Source organism: Varanus komodoensis, unplaced genomic scaffold (assembly GCF_004798865.1).
Source record: "Varanus komodoensis strain SLA01 unplaced genomic scaffold, ASM479886v1 scaffold4, whole genome shotgun sequence".
NCBI classification, from domain to species: domain Eukaryota; kingdom Metazoa; phylum Chordata; class Lepidosauria; order Squamata; family Varanidae; genus Varanus; species Varanus komodoensis.
The window spans coordinates 11414078-11433949 of NW_025335941.1; the positions used below are offsets into that span (position 1 = coordinate 11414078).

Sequence of the window (19872 nt, forward strand, 5' to 3'; positions counted from 1 at the left end):
AAAATCTATCCTTGAAATCATTTATTTCCAAATGAAAACCAGAACAAAAGAGTAGCCCTGAAGATCTATTACATCGTGAACCTTCCCTAAGAGCAGAACAGAATGGTCTGTTGTAGTTTATGCCTCGACATTCTTTTGTATTATGAATTTATGTTATAGTTGCAGGCTGCTTAAATGGCAATGCTTTGGGCATTAACTTTAAATAAGGAACAGGGTTTTTTAAAAGTGTGCCCTCTGGAAGTTTGTGCAAGATCGCCACCTTGTGTGATATATACTCAGCTTTAGATTTGCAGACTAAACATTCTGAATAGGCACTGATTTCAGCAAGACCAGGATTTCTCCCAGTGATTTCTCCAGTCTCATTTGTCTGAAAGCCTGTGTGCATTTGCAATATGCCAATCTACCCTGGCAATGCGCCGCAGTGAGTTTCTTGTACGAAGAACATAATGCACCTAATGTGGATTGTTTGTCCCTTCCTTTCTCCCTAGTTCTCCTACAGGGGGCACTGCATCCTCTACCCAATTATGAATCATTTTTGGCTTCCAATGGCTTTCTGTCCCTTTACCTATTTTTCCTGAAGACTGCAATACAAGATAGCAATATGTTCCTATCAAAAGTAACCCGTTGCCCTGTCAAAACCCCATTTTAAAGGGTGCTCAGGATTTTCCCCACATCTTCTTTCTCCCAGAAAAAGGGATGAGAATAGTTCTGTACTTTCCTGAGCTGCTAGAATCTCAGGAAAAAGTGTAAAATGTGTATCACCCTCAGAATTGTCAGGACAAAATAAAAAGTTAGGATTGTACCATGAAGGGGGCATAAATCTTATCACATGCTTTTCATAAGCAAGATCACTTGCACCCTCACTTTCCCTTGGCAGCTTGCCTTTTGACAGCTCTCAGGAGAAGCCAGAAAAGGCCCATCTGGAGCCTCTTTATGTCATTGACCAGAGTTGGTACCTACTAAACTCTATCAGTAGGTACCCCCTGACATCGCCCAGACAAGCTTCCTGATTTCTGCACTCATGCAACCATTCCTTAATTAAAAGGTCGTTTTTGAGGGCGGGGTGCAGACTGTATGCACAACTAAAAAACTTTGGCCACCGACAGCCTGTCCAGGTTGCTGCTTAGGCTCTTTGAAGGCGGTATCAGTGATGTCCAAACAGAGGTCACAAAAACCAATGCCAGTCACTCCAAAGTGCCACATGGGCATTTGTGGAACAGCTGACATTGAAGTGTCCTGGCTGAGTTATGTAAGAACAGCAATGCTTTGTTTTGTTTTGTTTTGCTGCTGTTGCAAAGCAGCTCAATAACTGTTTCCTGGTTTCGGGTTGGTCCTCTGGGCTTGGACAACATGACAACCAAGCATGGTTACAACAACCCTATGAATACAACAACCCCATATGGCTTCTTGCCCTCAGATAAACCACCCTGTGCTAATTGGCCCAGATTTACATGTCACCACGATAACAATGCACTTTTTTGTGTCATGCAAACCCAGTCCATGTAACAGACTTACAACGTATTCAAAAGCAATTAGGCTATATAGGTAACAACTGGCTAGTTTGAGAATAGCAAAGGAATGCACAAAGGCAAAAGACAACCATGATACATTCAGGGCTGGCCCAGATGTTGCTGCCTGATCTAGAGCAACAAACAGTAACACATCCCTACCCCACAAGTTATGGTGTACAGCAGAAACCTTCTAATGTTGCATACATAACTGTTTAAACAAGGCACCATGCACACTTAAGGCATGGCAGAAATAATAACAAAGGGATTAAGGATGTGCTCATGCACACATTGGGGTTAGATTTATTAATTTAAATCAGAAAGATTTTTAATATAGTGCACATCTGAGAACAGAGCAACTTAAATGTACAGAAAAAGAAACTGACAGTTAAAAATGTGTTAATAACAGACAACTTTTCTGGCATATTATAAAATACATTAATCCAAGATTTTGGCCTCCATTATATTTCAATATTTTTATCAGAAAGCATCCAAAATATTCCAAATGGTGTACAGGAATGAAATATAAGAAACTTCCTGCCTGCAGGCTCACCATCTAAAAGGGATAGTACAAAAGGTAAAAGGAATGGGGAGGGAAGAAGAAAGAAAACAACTTCAAGTACCAGTTCTTTGAATTACAAAATCTCAGCAATATCATCTAACCAGTACAGGTGAACCTCCCTGCCCTTAAATATGCAACCCAGCAATTGTTTACCCCCTGGCCGATAGCAAAAGCCAGGATGCAATTTCCTTCAACTCTGTAGACCCAGAACAATAGATTTACTTTCCTTTTTATCTATCCAGATCTTAAGCTGTTTGCAAAGATAAAGATATTTACCAACTTACACAAGTCTAGCTTCTCCATAATTGCTAAGGGCTGCTTCATACAAAACAGTTGTTATATAGACCCTTAGGATTGCTTATGTGTAATGGTTGCTTCACACAGTGAGCGATTATGTACAGGAGCTTGCCACGGGACTGGGTCCTATTGCAGTTTATCGCTGTGCGGCCATCAAACATCTGCGGCTGCAGATATGCTGAGGCAAAGGACACTGTGTAGGTTATGTGGCATCTTAGCACACACAGCCCAGCTCACTACATAGTTAGCGCAGGCCAGGGAGTCCCAGCCCTTTTGGGCCAGGGGGCACCTTTGGGCATTGAAGAAACTGCTCTGAGCACCACCACAAACTGGCTCACATGGAGGATGTAGCTATGCACAGAGTGGCTGTTGTGGCTGGGAATGGAGAAGGAGCAACGGGGAAAGGTCTGGGTGCCCGACATGCTCTGCATGGTCTAACCGGAACTCCTCTCTGCCTGCTGACCAACAGCTGATAAGCAGCAGGTTCAGGAAAGAGAAGCTGATGACCTGACTTTTTTCAAGGTTTTTTAAAAAAATGTTTGTTTTGAGGGAAGGGGAAGTAGAATGCTTTGTGGGTACAATGGGAGTTCTCTGCAGACTCTGCTTAGGACTCTCTGCAAGAGATCAGCATGAGCCAATCACAGCAACAGATATCAGCTTCCGTTAGAGTTTGTCTTCCTGAATGGCAGGGCTTACTTTCCAATTACTCCCTTATTCTGTTACAAAATACACACATTCTGGGCTGTTGGGTAATTTTACTCCTTCCTAACATGTCAAGTTTCCTTTGTGGCAAAGCCAAAATATCAACATGCGCTTCTGTTTACAGTATATCATGCTCTTTTCTCTCCACCAAGAGTCAAGGTAGTTAATTGTTTCAAGGCCACCCTCTGGCTTAATCGCAAACAAAACAATGTTGTTCTCACTACTGACTATGGCACACAGCAAGTCCCCATGATGTTGGGTTTGTTTTATTGGAGTGTGATTTTGGTTCCAACAATTTATGCTTTCAAAGCCATCAGATGTCTCCTAAGATGTCCCCATTCTCATACATATCATTTCTTTGGATTGTTTCAGTTCAACATAATCCTGTTTTTCTATTTGCTTGTATTGGGCAACATTGCATAGACTAGTTCATCTGACACTATGGAGAGAGAACAGCAAGCCTATATGATGCATCTGTTCCTGTTGAACACTGCTTCGTGCAACAAAATGCTCCAGGATTTATTATTTTTAACATGTGAGAGATTTCAACCATTCAACCCCCCTCCCCTCATTTAGCATATATCCTATCAAATTGATAATCATGCACAATTTCAACATACCAGTAAGGCAGGGGTGTTAAAACTCTTTCAACTGAAGAACCAAATTTGGTTTCAAAAAAGCCCTTGGGGGTCAAATTCCAGTTGTGTGTGGGAACAATAGCAAAATGGGAAGAACAAAACTTCTGGCATATTATAGGTCAAAGCTCTTGTTGCCAGGTCCTAATCCTAACGAGAAGTATTTGGACCTTTTAGAATGGGAAAACAAAAACAAGAATTCGCCAAAATGATACGTAATTGAGGGAAGGGAGGTCACCTGGGAAAGCCCAGTAGGCCGGATTGAGACCCCAGGTGGATTTGGTCCATGGTTGTGAGTTTCAACACTCCTGAAGTGAAGGAACATTTCCCATGGGTTCCTGCTGAAAAAGAAATGAGTTTGTGATATTTGCATAGAAGAAACTGCTTAAATGTTTGGCTTCTGCTGGTTTTGTACAATCCTCTTAAGTCAAATAGCTTCTTGTTGGTAAATATGTGAAAGTATTATTGACGTTAAGAAGACTTTCCCAGAATGCACGCTTAATTGTATATAAACTTCCTAAGAACTTAAAGACTTGGATAAGTTTAAATGTGGTTGTAAAATGGGAAAGCCACAGTGCATTCCTATCGATGAAAGATAAACTTGAAACCCAATGATAGCTAAAGAATATTGAAGGCTGTGGTTATTTTCCATTTTGAAAGAGTTTTTTTTCTTCCTTGGAACATTTTAATATAACAGAAAGCCTCGAGAAAATATGAGTCCATAACTTGCAGTTAGCCAGCTATCTGCACTGCATAAAAAGATATTCTAGCATAATGAAAACTAATGATACAATAAATCCCAACAGGAATCAATAGCTATACCTCCTCAATCCTAGCAATGGTAACCAGCACATATTTTTGTCTTCTGGTATATCCAAATATTTACAGTTCAATTCTATGCATATTTAGGCAGAAAAAAAATCCTATAACCCCAAGCATTCTTTAAGGGATTCTAGGAGCTACAAGACATTTTTCTATCTAAACGTTCATAAAACTGTGCCTTTGAAGAATTAGGGGACCATCATGCAGGTGCTACCTATCTTGTCCCACTTTTAGGAAGCAGATTATATTCCTGGAAGTTTAGATGGGGATTCAAATGGGGACATGACTCTAGATGGCCAGATTTATATTAAATGGACTTGAATGAGGGCAGTTAGTTTCTCAGGATTCAGTTTACATTTTGCCACATGAATATTTATACCAAAGGTTCACCACCTGATAAATCTGCACACACTTTCCTTTTATCATCTTTCAGAGGACAATTCTTGTATGTTCAACGCTATGATGATAAATATATTCAGTGTTTTGAATGATGATGTGTGAAACTGGAATATAATGAAATCAGAATTTAGTTAACATTTCATACCCAAGGAAACCCTCTGTGTGTACAGTCCATGTTTATGTGAAATGTAAATGTAAGATGGCATTAATTTACCAACTCCTAAATATAACACTGGGATGTGGGAGAGTACAAAAAGTTTTGTGGACTTTAATTAGCTTATTTTGCAATTCAGTTTGGTCTCATGTGCAAAATGTGTCTGGATTGACATTAAATGTGTCAAATGTGTCCTGGACACAAGGATTTCACCATCCTTAGATAATAAACTTTTAATTAGATCTAATATTTTAGAAATAAGTCACTAGGGTAATCATTATAGATTATGCCTGGAATACTGAAACATAAGGAAATAGGCATACAGGCAATAAATAAAGCAGTGCAAAAATGTTCTAGTTTACAACCATGCAAGTAATAAAATGTCTTCATTTCACTAAGAAATACCATCTTGAGATTTAACTGAGATGGATGAACTGCTGCTCAAGTTAGCATTCTTACAGAGCAAAAGACATTGGGGAATAGGAATATTTTGGTGGATATTGATTTAGTGCCCATTAACTCAGAGAACACTGAAAGGCAAAATGGAGTGGAGGGTTGTATTTCATTCATTAAGGGAAATTAAATATCTGTTGCACAAAGGTGCTAACAGAAATTGATCTGCACTGAGGCTCAGGTCAGTATATATCATAAATAACAATGTTAAAGGGTACTGCATTTATTCTGTTTTCCATGCCAATCAAAAAGGACAACCATATAGTTTCTTTCAATAGCCTTTTCAGCAGCCTCATGAGACCTACATGTTGCTGGGAGGAATCATTTCAGACTGCAGGTGGAGAGATCAGATGTTTGAACGCTACCCTACTTCAAAACCTCTTTGCATGAACACACACATCCAAAACTAGAATGTCTGGGAGAAAGTTTTATCCTAGCATGATGTACTTGTAACAAAATGAGCACTTGTGTATTTTGTAACCCCACCCACAGTCAAAATTGGTACAGTCCATCACCAGACTTAACTGTGTGGAACCACCACGCATGCATTTTGTCTGGGATGTAATCTTATGCTTTAAAATAAAAATGTCCCATATTTTCATTGATAACATCTTTATGCAAAAAGAAAGCAACTATAAAATAATATGAATAAAACCTGGGTGGTCAAAAATTAAGAGTGCTTTCCCATGGAGTCCAATTTTAAGAGAGTTCATTGAAGAAAACAATGCTCTAGCTAATCAACAAACCTTCCTTCAAATTTTTACACAGCAGCCTCTTTCAATTTAGCTACAGGTTTCTTCAAATAACTTTTACAACAGGAAAACATGTCTGAAGGGATGATGTGCAAGACGGAGAGGTGCTGCACCTTTCACAGTGCATTTCCTTAATGTGTTTCAGGTCCAAAATAGAGCTTTGTTAGGGCTGCTCTTGCTGTTCCTGTTACCTGAGCAGCAGAGCAATAAACTGCCTGACTATCTGCCACTGCACATCTCAATTTAGAAGGATGGCTTTAAGTTGTGCTACAAGAATGCAGCAGTGTTGCCTTCATTAGTCAGCGTTTAGTGGCAAGTGAATCTAATCAGAACGCCCACCTCACACTACGTTGCTTTTTCTTATTTACTGGATTATTGCTTATGTATTTCAAGTATTTGTATTTATATTGCCCTAACCCTTGTTATTACAAATGAAAGAGTTAATAGGCACTGATGTGAAATACCTTGGAGAGCAAAGCTAGGGGTAAGTTTAATTGTCATTTAAATTTAAACTGAGAACAATGCTCAAGCAATCTGCCAGTGCAAGTTTTTCTTTATTATCAGTGCAACTAGTATACATGCTCCAAGGATGTTATTTCTTCTTTAGTTGGTTGGTTGCTTGCCCTATGATGTAGAGATGTGTGTAAAAATCTTTTCTTTTAGGAAAAAACAAGATGGGTCTTATTGAAAATGGTATTATTCTGAAAAGCACAATTTCCTGGCATTAACTTTCCCTTCCACAATCCCAGTTTCCTTTCTTTCCTCTCCTCCCACATCCCCACCAAGCCTCTTCACATGTGCTGTGTGTGTGTGTGTGTGTGTGTGTGTGTGTGTGTGTGTGTGTGTGGGGAGGGCGGTCTTTAATCATCTGGTATAGATTTGGGGAACAGGAAGCTACAGGGGGAAGAGGAAATTCAATTCAGCTCCATCTGTTCATTTGATGGAAGGACACTATTTAAGATTTTTGTATACCATCCCACTACTACTGTCTATATAACAAAGGGATTTTTAATCGTATCTCTTAAAAGAACAACGATCAGTGAATCTGGGTGCACTTTCTTTGACCTGCTTCATACATAATGACAGATCAGGGGTTATAGGACAAGCACTCTGCCTCCTATGCAGTGCTGCTGCTGCTTTGCTCAACAACCCAACCATGTCCCATTCCTGCATTGTTAGTTGTGATGTCCAAACCTAGCACTCTCAGTTACAGAATCCTATTAGGGCTGGAAGAGGCCAGTAAGGCCATCAGTGCAGGAGTTCATGTTAAAGCATCCGTAACAGCTGCATCTTGAATACCTCCTGCATGGGGAAGCCCACAATCTCCTTAGGGAATTGGTTTCACTGTGATACTGCTCTAACGGTCAGGAAGTTTCTCCTGATGCTCAACTAGCAACTGGATTCCTCTTACTAGAGACCAGATGTTGCAGTAAGTAACCCAGGAACAATGTTCTAGTAAGTTTCCTATTATTGTAAAACTGGGTTACATAGAGGGAAATTAATATTGAAGGGTTAGGCCCATTTCCCTAATCTAATCTCTTGTTTGGAAAGGTTTCTAGTTAATAAGACAACTTAGGAGTATTGGTCTCAATTCATTTTCAGTGCTTTTGACAATTTGAACTCCAGTCATTCAGTTTTGGGGCAATAGTGAATAAAAAAGCCAACCTGCCCTAAATGGCTTGTGGGCAGGCCAACTGATGCTGTTATACTAAGGAACTCAGCACAGAAAGGGCAGGTTTGCACGTCGCATTAAGCCACCCCATGGACCACCCATCTTATACTCAAGAGATCATTTGATACTGTGATTTGTTCTCCTCTTTGTTCCTCAGACCTCCAGGCAACTCCAGCATGTTGCCCCATGTCCTCTGTGGAAGAACTTGCTTCCCTTTCTTTGATCTGACTGCCACCCCTTTTTGTTCATTCCGTTGCATATAGTTGCCTAGCGGAAGCAGAAAAGCACCAATGAAACACAAAAAACAGTGGTGCACCAAAAGGAGATTGTGACAATATCACTCCCTGGCAAAGTGATCCTGCTGTTTTTAAGTGCCGAATGATGCTTCACACTGTCTGCCTTCTTTTCAACCCTTTCCCGCATCTGCTCGGAAAGGAAAGAGCAGTTAGTGCAAGTGCAGACATTCTCCCTCCATTTACTTACCAGCCATTCAATTTGTGTATAATTTTGCATGACAAAATACATGCCAGTGAACCAGGTAACTGCAGCAGAAGTGCTTCGGAAAGAAGTTGCGTAGAAGGGGTGTGTGTGGAGCTAATATCTTCTTTCTGAAGATGATGTAGACTTGGGGAAGAGTTGAGAGGGTAGAAGTTTTTGAGAACTGTCAGTTTGGCACTTAAAAGTGACAGGAATGCATTAGGGGGTGCTATTATCACCACCCCCTTTTGGTGCACCCTCTTTTTTGCCCTTTGTTGGTGCTTTCTCATTGACTGTTAGGCAACTGTGCATTAGCCTATATGCAGTGGGCCTTGCTTGCTTCGCTGTGTCACCTAAAACCATCAGGGAAATTGACCAGGAAAGACTATACATTCCAGAGAAGCATACGCGTGTGCTTGCCAAGGACTGCCCTTTTTTTTAATGCCCAATTCAGAAGCCAGGCAAGGCAAGTGACCCAACTGTGCATTTTTAAGACACCAAATAATAATAAAGGCCCAGGAAGAAGTGATGGTCCTTCCAAAGTGTTATTTCAGCACTGATGGAAAGTGCAAAAGCAAGCAGCAGAGTGGCCCCATGACCATTCCCACAAGGAAGTCACCCCGTTGGGTTTGGATGAAGTAACAATGCATTATATGCAGGAGCAATGCCACAATAAGCCTTTGGTTTGTAGGGTAGTTTGTCCATGTAAAATAAAGCACCCTACAGAAACCACACTGGGCTCAGATGGCACAATGACTAGGTTACCTGTGGTAGACCACAATGTTGTGCAAACAAAGTCATCACCTTTTTAACATACCAACATAAAATCATGGGAGGACGCTGGCACAGGCCAGGGCATTTGTGTGAATAAATGTCCGAAGGGTGCCCTGCTGAAACTGCTGTGGTAGCAGGCTAAGAGGAAAAAGATCCATCTTAGTTAAATGGGCCACAACCTAATTCACTGTTTGTCCATGAAATGCCAATTGGCTTTCCAAACGGTGGCCTTGGCCAAATAGGCCACCTTTTAATTGAAGAGGTTCACCTTACACTCATTTCAATTTCTACTTGTTAGAGACATCCTCAAGGTTTAAAAAGACTCGCCCTTTACTGGATGCATGTTCAAAGGCTCAAAGAGTTCATCCCATGATTAGTTACGCATGAATTCAAAAGAGAGGATGCTAATGTGGGTGATAAAGTCCGGTGTTTTAAAATGTCATTAAAGTGAAAAAATGGCAAAAGGATGAGTGAAAGGAGTGAAGCCACTGTTCTATTCCTGTGGAAAGTGATCTTCGGTGTCATGAGCAGTTCTACCTGCATCGTACTTGTGAATAGCATCCTTGTAAATTCAGAGGTAGTCTTGTTTTGTATTAAGGCTGTACAATAGGTTTTGGTTTCAATGTTTTCCCTAGTTCATCTCTTTGAGAGTCAAAAAGAGAGATCAATTAAAAGTGACAGATATCCTTCTAAGTAAGTAAGTAAGAAAGAGAAAGAGAGAGAGAGAGAGAGAGAGAAGAAGAAAAGAACAGAAAAAAGAAAAGACTCTTTACTCTGCCTTGCTTCCTTCTGCACAAATGACTAACCTCCCTTTCCACCAACCACTAACATAGATGTGGTTCACAAAAAAAAAAAAAATCCCCACTCTCCCTTAATGTCAATACTAATTTAAAAAAAGATCGATAACGATTTTGATTCATCACCCCACCCTGATATTCAGTTTGTCTAGTGACTTACCAAAACCACAATTGTGGTTTGCATGTTTCTGATGGAGGGTGGAGAAGGCAATCTTGTGAAATTATAGAATAAGTTTTACCATTTTAAACAAGATAATAATTGGCTAAGCGGTAGGATTGTCAACTAGAAATTGTAGAGTAGCACTTGTAGTGGCTTTATACATATTTGGTTCAAAAGTCAGTGTTAGAAAATAAAGATTAAAATTACGCTACAGCAGCACTGAAGCCCTCTGTGGCAAAACTTGGTGCTTATGTTTATGAGGAGAGATGCTTGGACTTCCACCTTTGGTTGGAATAGGCCACCCTTAAATTCTGCTAAGCAGTGTACAGGATTCCTTGCGCTTTGATCGAGTTCTTCATTTCCATCGATGCTGCACTAAAGATGATTCATCATTGACAACCTCATCAGTATAGTGATGACGGCAGCGAGGTGGAAGCAGCAGTAAGACAATGAGTATAAGGAGGACAAGTCCACAGAAACTCATTAGGGTGTAGGACACAATCCACAGCAATGGCTCATGGAGAGAGATGCTGGGCACACAGGTGCCTGCAATGTCTGCAGTTGAGAAAGGACCTTCAATCTCAGATATTGGAGAACCATCCATGTCTAATGTATATCACAAACAGAAGGAGAGAGGACACAAATTTTTAAAGAAGTTTTAAAAAATGTTGACATTTTTTAACAATTTATACATGCAAATAATGTTATACCTATCTGTTAAATTCAAGCTAAGGAAAATGCCTATAGCAAGAAAACTGTTTTTAGAAACAAAGCCCTGCTGCACCTTTTTCAGGATTTCCTACTGTAGTTTATCTCCCATTTGCTCAGGCTACTCCTACATAAAAGCCAGATTATGTAGGAGGGGAGAAGGCACTTCTGAAAATAAAAGCAAAATGAACATTCTGTTCTAGTAAAATGAATGATTCCAAGACTGTAACTCTCTTGTTTGTCAACATCAACATTTCAGGCTAAATGTGCATTCATCTGTTATGCACCAACCTCTGTCCTACCTTTATAGTTTCAGAGAAATGGACTACGTAAACCTAGTACTCTGATTTGGGCTGCAAGGGGGACCTTAATAAAATACTGTATTTCAGTTCTTCCAACATGCTTTCTGGAAATGTAAAGCCAAAATGTTTCTTCTTGTTTAACAAGAGTAATCTCATGGATTTGCATTTATTTTCCTGAGTTGGTTTTAGAAACATAGCAGCAAAATGGGTTCCCATGAGGTACGTAGCTCACTTTCCAGAACACTCTTGTGCCTTAAGCAGGGTGCGCGCTTGCGCGCGCACGCGCACACACACAGAGAGAGAGAGAGAGAGAGAGAGACTGACTGACTGACTGACTGACTGACTGACTGACTGACTGACAAAGAGATCTAAGCCATAAGCCAGTCCCCTTAGTTTCAAAAGTAAAATAATTTTTCACAGGGAACAGGAAGCTTCTTTTGGCACATAAAACTCATTGTGTGGTTTTTTGAATTGCAGCCCAGATCAGTTATGAAGCTCATTGGCATTATGCAGCAAGTCATTACCTGTCATACCCTCCTAGATTGCAAGATGTTTCTGAACATAAAAATTGCAAAGCACACATACTTAAAGTGTTAAAAATACTCATTTGCAGATTTGAAAACATTGTATGAAAATACACATATATGAAAATAAGACAGAAATTTAAACAGTTTGTTTCCTTTTCTGAATCAGTCTCTTACCAGCACAAGTACTTAAAGCAAAGCCCACTTTTTTTTGTGCTCTGTCAAAGATGACATAGAATCCTTCCATCATTGTAGCACCAATGACCAGGGCATTAGAAGAGGAGGAGATGCCAAACCGGTAACAGCCAAGATTCTGACCAACTTCTACAATAGGCTGGATATAAAGCTGTTTATTCGGAGGAAAATGGACAGTTAAGGAGCAGAAACACAAGGCAGCCAGCTAAATAAGTACAGTAGTGGAACTGATTCCATTGACCATAAAAATGATAGCTCTTAAGATGGGAGTACTAAGTTGTTAAAGATCATAATAGCTTCAGAAAACTTTATTCTGTTAATGTTCTTTAGCGCAAGATGAATTTTTAGTAATTCCCATTACTACCCCACAAAGAATTGATCTTAGCCTGTGTATAAGCTTCTTTGAATTTCTTGTAAATTGGTCAACTCTACTTGGGTCCCAGTCAACTACCAGTATGAGACATGGGGCTGATTCATACACTATGTCAGCCTCCATTCAGTCACACCAGAATTATGTGGGTCTGTTGTAAGAGTTCTGGCCAGACTGAACTTCTGCAGAAGTGTTTCACCTGGGCAAGCTATAGCTGGTTGCTAAAATTTCCATTACAGAATACATCACCAGTACAGAAATGCCAGTTCATTCAAAATGTCTGGCCATAAAAGCAGACTAATAGAAAACCTGACAGAAGCCATGCAGGTTTCTAAAAGACAGTCCTATGTGAACCAGCCACTGTTTTTCTCAAAATATGAAACTCAAAAAAGTTGAAACCAAGTCTAATTACTAATATACTATAAGACAGAGGTGGGTAACTTTTTGCCCTCCAGATATTTTAGCTTACAACTCCCATCTGTTCTGGCCAGCATAGACCATGGTGATGGAAGTCATGGGCCAAAACACTGGGAATCCCAACCCTGGCTTAAACAGATGTTTTGTGTACACAGTAGCAACATGTCAATGTATTCATGTATTACAATCTAGAAGATGGATGTGTCAAAGGTCCCATTCTTGCCTGTGAAAATCCAAACATTCATCTACTTCAGGGCTGGACAGGAGGTAGATCTCAAGATGTTTTGGACTTCAACTTCCAAAAGCCCCGGCCAATTGTGAGGAACGCTGAGGGCTGAAGTTCAAAACGTCAGATCTACTGCCTACTGCAAGTCCACTGTTTGTGTTTGTGTGTGTGTGTGTGTTGCCACAGTCAATTACAGACCCTCGGTGCTTCCTAACTCTTGCAGGCTGCCCTGTTCATGTAACAAAACCACACAAAACTGGGGTGTAGATGGATGGATGAGCTTGTGAATTTCATTCACAAACCATGAGCTAAATGTAGGACTGTATGATTAGGAGACGTCTCTTCCATGCAGACATGAAACTGATCGTATGTCTAGTGGGGGTGAGGCCTGCTGCTATGGCTCTGTCCCAACCACCCACATGCATTCAGTCACCATGGTTATGTCATGTGAATAGGGCTACTGTGCTGCCTAAATGTGGGAAAGTAAAGCAACAGTCCTCAGTTAGATTCTGGTTTAGTGCACACAAAACCTCTGAGATTTACAGTGGAGTTCAGTGCTTCCAATCAGTACCTATGCTACCACAGGGTCAATACAACTATTGTTTCTCTGTATGAGGGGCACAATACAATACAAAACAAGAGGGCTCATTCAGACCTGTGGCAAGATTGTAATTTTAAATGATCTGCTGGAATTTTCAGCTCTCAGATAGATAGAGATCTTTGGAAAGAAGGTCCAAGGTTTTTCAGTTTTGTCCCAGCAAGCAAGTTGTGCACCACTCCAAAATCCAGATGAGAATTCTTGGATCTATATGGAAAAGAAGCAAAAACACCCCTTACTATTCAACAACTCTGATATCCCCACCACCATTAATTTTTCTCTCTATGGATGATCTGCTTCAATTTAACAATGTACAATGGTAGCTGTGGGCTGTTTTCAACAACTAGGACATTTATAGCCAGCATTGCTCATGAACAGGGGAATGCCAAGATAACAAGCTTGTTGCTTCTGCTGCTTGCTTTTTGTTTTTGGCAGTAGGGTACAATTATACATCAGGTTTTGGTGTACCATAACATTTCCACAGGTGACATTAAAAACATCATTTATATAAATACTAGGAACCTTTTTTGCCCCCAAGGACTACATGCAGCAATGCATAGTGGAAACAGGAGTAAATACAGGGTTTTCTGAGATGACTCTACTTGCCTCCAATGCTACTCACAAGACATGCATATAGATCTAGTGCTAAATATTGCTTCCCGTTTACTCATTCTTTAGTAAAGATTTTTACTAAATATTTAGTAAAGATTAAAAGCACACTAAAGGTGCACCTTTGCACATTTAAAGAGAAAGATCAGCACCTCCTGGTAGGGACACATTGAGTCTTACAGGGCCTTTTTTTTTTTTTTTTTTGGCAGGAACATACATAGGATTGCATTTTAAATATATGTTCTTGAAAACCTATTCCAAGAAGAAAAAGGGCTTTGTGGTTGACATGAGGGCCAGCTAATCAGGATTTAAAAAAGGAGGCAGGCACCTGTACTGAATGACATAGGGGTGAGCCAGTGGGGCATAAATCCAGCTCCTGCAAACCGGGGAAAAATGCTATTGAGCTTGATGCAAGAGAAGATGGTTACTCATTTGTCCAAAAAATGCTCCAAGTGCTTACTCACTTTGGGCTTCCATAACTCACTACTAAAATTGTGTAATTTGTACACTCATAAACACTTCCATGGCACAGTTGCCCATTTGGGAAAGATTAATGTAGCCTCTCATGTACAGAGACTTATTTTAATTTGACTGATGGCTTGGCTGCAAGGTGGTTGGAGATTTAATGAGTGAGAGCCTATTTTTGCAACCTATGAACAGAGTCAGTCTTGAGCAGGAGCATTAGCAAAACTACTGAAAAAGCAGCAGATGATTCCTTTCATGAGAATCTCTGACCCTGTTGGGAAAAGAAATGGCAAGTGTTGCTGGAAGGGGAAACATTCTGCAAGTAATATAATAACTAGGAAGAGTCCCTTCAACAGTAATGAGTATTTCCAAGTCTGCTCCTTACCATTAAATACATTCAGTTTGCAAAATCAAAGGGCACACATTTCAAAGGGTGAGTATGAAGTCTTCTGTCAGCCTTAACTTTCATTTCATCCCTTCTGGTATATGATCAGACAGATCTTAGAAATCTAATTTACCTCTGGTTCTTTACAGCACAGTCCTACTCTTAGGAGTACTTTTAGGTCCTCCCCAAGTGTATAACCCTATACCACCTATCTGAGAGCAAGCCCCATTGAACTACCATCAGTGTGTTGCCAATTTATAATCCATTGTAACAACCCAAGTCAGGCTAAGCTTCTCTCCCACATTTATACTTTCTGAGGAGTATCACAGACCAATACAAACACAAGATGAGAAAGACACTTTCTTCAACTGCTGCGTTATTTGTGGCTAAGGTGTGCTTTATTGTGCAAGGACAGCCTCTATTAACTTCTCATTAGCGAATGCCACTAACAAAACAAAACTAAACAAACCTGCATTGGTTGAATAACAAAGGTCCCCTCCACAGTAACTGCGCATGCACATTCATGTGTGTGGAAAGTTAGGAACTCACAAACATTTCAGGCATGAAAATAAAGGCATGCTTTTAATGCTCCTATTCTCATGTGAGGAATGACTGCCCATGCCACTTCTCACCCAATTATCACATTACTGAAGATGCCACGCTCTGGTCTGGTCTGCACACTTGCAAAAACACTATCCTGTGTCACTTTCACAGTGAAGGTGGTAGTTCTATCGCATATTGTATAAGTGCCAAACAATTGATTATCAACAGGAAAGAAAGAAAACTTCATCAGTACTGGAATGGCAGGCTGTGCACTGTGTGATCCCTGCATGTGAATTCAGATGCACACATACTGTTCATGGAGAACTTTCCATGACCACTAGTCCAGGTGGCTGTATGCTAGCTCTAGAACTGCAGACAGTGTGCCTAGGTACACCATTCACTGGGGAACATGCTGTGAGGATGCTGCTGCACTTGTGCTCTGCTTGCCAGGCAGCTGGCTGGCCAAGATGCAAGCAGAATGCTGCCCTAGATGGACCCTCGGTTTGATCCATCATGGATGGCTCTTATTTATTTATTTATTTATTTTATTTATTAAAACATTTTTATGCTGCCCCATTCGCCGAAGCCTCGGGGCGGCTTACAACAATAAATTAAATAATTATAATCATAAATTAAAAATGTAAACATTAGAATAAAATACAAACATACAATATAAAATAAGCTGCCCTGGCCGTATAAAATTCAATAATATTAACATTTAAAATGCCGCTTAAATAAAAAGGTCTTCGCCTGGTGCCGAAAAACAAATAACGACGGCGCCAGGCGGACCTCTCTGGGGAGCGCGTTCCATAACTTAGGCACCACCGCAGAGAAAGCCCTCCTCTGAGTACCCACCCTCCTAATTTCTTTCACGGAGGGTTCCCGGAGAAGGGCCTCGCCCGCCGATCTCAGGGGGCGGCTGGGCATATATGGATGTAAGCGCTCCTCCTTCTTCTTATGTCCTCATTACAGACAAGTGTCCAAGTGCCCCCCATTCAGACACTAGATCCTAGAAACCAAGAGGAGGAGGAGGAGGGAGCAAAAGCTGAAGAATGGCAATCATGCTAAGAAGGCATGGTAGGGTCAGTGATATACAAGGAAACATACCTAGTACATGGAGACACTAAGTACAGATGTACTTAGGGGACAAAATGTGTGCGGGAGCAACAAGCCACTGGCCTCAGAAATTCATTATGGAATCAGAGAATGTACCTCATTTAAGAACCAGTATCAGAACATTTCAATGTTGGGAATCTTAAGTTATTCTTTAAAATCCACTGTTAGCAATACTGCATTTCATATCCTCCTCAAAGTGTACCAGAACATTCCCTCCTGGTAATGAATCACCCACCACTTTACCTAGTGACATGGTTTTGCAAACAATGCTTTAAAGATAAATAAAACTGGTCAAACTATTTGCTATTTCAAGATTTATGGCTGAAGAGTCACAAAACAAAGAACAGAACATTCAGCTTGGAATGAAGTGCACTGCATGGGACACTAAAAAACCAAATCAGCAAATGAAATTATTTTGAGATAACTCTGTGAACTTTTTGGCCTGCTCCTTATTTATGGAATGGTCGGAGTCTTAATCTTTTGATAATGACTCTTAAATACATATATAGCCAGCATGTAGGACTTGAGTAATACATAAATAATAAGTTAACTACAAGATTCTAGAAGATTGTAGTATAAAAATTATACATTATACATACTACCAACAGTGAAACACATGCAGCATTACTAGCAAAAAGCACTTATTTTGTGAATGGTTGCCAACAAAGCAATTAGGGTTTAGACCAAAGACCTTAAAGTTGGAGATGCTCAACATATTTGCACTTAGAAACAAAGCAGAACAATGCCGTTTTAGCAGCAATTATACTTCTATTTACACTTCTCCAACTAAGAATCCTCCACTCATCCTAGGAAGAGGTACATTTAGTTTCAGTCCCATAATTATACATTGAGTAACTATTGCCCTAATGCAGCCATTAAAAGCTGTTCCTATTAAGGAACAAACTGCCCCAAAAGTAAATTTCATGAACTATAAGCTTACCAAAGATGTTTCTGTAATTGCACGCACAACAGCACTGAAGACGTTTTCTGGCAGGCGCAGGAGAGTGGTGCCGCTGTCTACAATGGCTTTATCTGCATTGTACTACACAGGGAAAGAAGAACAAAAGCAAATGGAAATAGCAACAACTGCCAAGGAAGGGCAGAGCATAGATGACTTGTGTCATGACAGCTCCTCCCCACCCCAACCTGGAAGGGGCCAGTGGCATTTCTGAAGTGTTCTGAGCTCAGGCGCTTTCAGGATTCCCCCTGCAAGGAAGCTGAATCGAGCTTTAGTGGCAAAGCCTGCCCTGCTCCCATTCCAGCTGGCCCAGTGGTTTTCCCTGTTTATCACCTGTTGCCATAAACCTCATGCTTTACAACAGCAGTCCTCAAACTTTTTCAATAGGGGGCCAGTTGAAAGGCTCTGGTGGCTGTCGTGGGCCGGTGAGGTGGGGGTGCCTGGAGGCGCGGGCCGGTGAGGTGCCGTTGGGCAGGCGTGGGGGTGGCTCCCTCACTCGCTTGGAGATCTTCCAGCAAGTCCAAAACCATCTCCAAGAGAGAAAGCCACCACATCCCTGCCCACGCTACGAGGCAGCGGCCAGTGCGTGTGTAAGGAGGCAGGCGGCAGCAGCAGCTTGCTCACTCGGACACCATCTCCGAGCGAGCAAGCCACTGCCTCCCCGAATGGCAGCACGGGCCGGATGGATGGCCATGGTGGCCGGATCCATCCCGCGGGCCATAGTCTGAGGACCCATGCTTTACAAGATTGTCTCAGCGGACAGCACAAATCTGTAAAAAGCACCAGGGAAGCTATTTCCATCTGACTGGAAAATGACTAAACTAGAGTGCTATCCTATGTATGTTGAGATGGGAAAAAAAGCCCTACAACTCCCACTGTTGCCCAGCCAGCACGCTTAGGATTGAACACTTAATTGTACAGTAACACAAAGCCAACTGAACTGTGATCGAGAGCAGACAAGACTTCCGAGTGTGCAAAATCTACCTTGCCTTCTTAATAAAACTGTCCACCAAAACCAATGGCTAAGGAGGTAGAGTTATAATTGCCTCCTGTATCCCCATGAGCTATATAGACTAGGATGACTACTGTATAAACATGTAGACATCTACATCTGAATTACAACAGATCAGGGACACCTAAACTCTTAACACCTTTGCAATATATAGAAGATCTGCCCAAAGATGTACTCAGAGACAGCAGATTTGTACCCCCATTCCTCAGATGAGGAGACTGAAAGGGAAGCAATTAGAACACGGCCAGCCACTAAAGATGCAGCAGCAATTATGATAATGAGGAAGATGACCAGCTATTTTTAGGGAACAGTGAATTGTGTTGTTACCCTTATACACAAAGTCCCATTTTACAGCTGGGGGAGACTGAGGCGTAGAAATAATGCAGCTTTCCTGCAGTTCTAGGAGCATTTTCTGAGACCAGCCACATCAGTATAAAAATAAACACCACCAGATAGTTGCCATGCTCCACATCAGGGGCAAGGCTAGTTGGCACATCCCAGCTTCCCATGTCCACATTAGGAGAATGCATGAAGTGTGCTTCTATATAGGGATACTGTGCCTAGGCCATTCCTATCCAGGAAAAGATGCCCTGGCAAGCTGATGAACTCTAGGCCACTGCTGTGCTCTGACATTCAGGAGCAGTGCTAGGCTATACACCTGCATCTTCAGAAGGAATGCAACCCATTCAAAGTGGTCAGTACCCTTACTCCAGGACATATACGTTTTTATCTTCTACAGATTAAGGTTTGGTGTCAGCGGGGAAATAAAAGCTTGAAATGGCAAACTAAGAGTCTGTCATACATTAATAATGATTAACAAATGAACTATATTTACAACTATCTTACATCCTATCTACTACCAACATTGCAATTTTCCTTCAACTGTTGAATGGTATTTGCTCTTGAGCAACTTCTGCTCATTCCAATGGACTTGCGTTGGAGAACACCAGCTGAGTTGTGCCCACTATTACTAAATCTGTGTGTAGTTTGTAAACCAGCCAAACAAGCTTTGTGATTTTAAAATAGAACAAACAGAATGTGTGACACATTCTGCACAATAGTTGTTTCATTTTAGAAAACCAGGATAAGTTTGGCAGGTTTACAGGTTTCTCCAATGCACGTCCATGTCCAAATAATTTGCAGGGATACTTGGAGTTCAGGTATGTAGGAGTGAAGATATATAGCTATAGATAAAACATAGGGAATTAGATAAGCCAGGGTCAGTAGCATCATGTAACTAATTGCATTTCATCACCTGTTCTACTTAGAAGATCACTCAG

The 19872-nt window shown here is 41.0% G+C and overlaps 1 protein-coding gene across 1 annotated transcript in view; it reads right to left on the reverse strand.

The window, feature by feature from the left end:
• Positions 1–1776: 1776 nt before the first annotated feature.
• BACE2 (beta-secretase 2) overlaps positions 1777–19872 on the reverse strand; it is a 55014-nt gene continuing 36918 nt past the window's right edge. Inside the window, exons 6-9 of the mRNA XM_044442316.1 lie at positions 17563–17664; positions 13562–13711; positions 11876–12044; positions 1777–10770 (exon numbers count right to left, since the gene is read on the reverse strand). Of these exons, the coding sequence (XP_044298251.1) occupies positions 10520–10770; positions 11876–12044; positions 13562–13711; positions 17563–17664 (672 nt within the window). The 3' untranslated portion in view covers positions 1777–10519. The remainder of the gene's footprint in view (positions 10771–11875; positions 12045–13561; positions 13712–17562; positions 17665–19872) is intronic.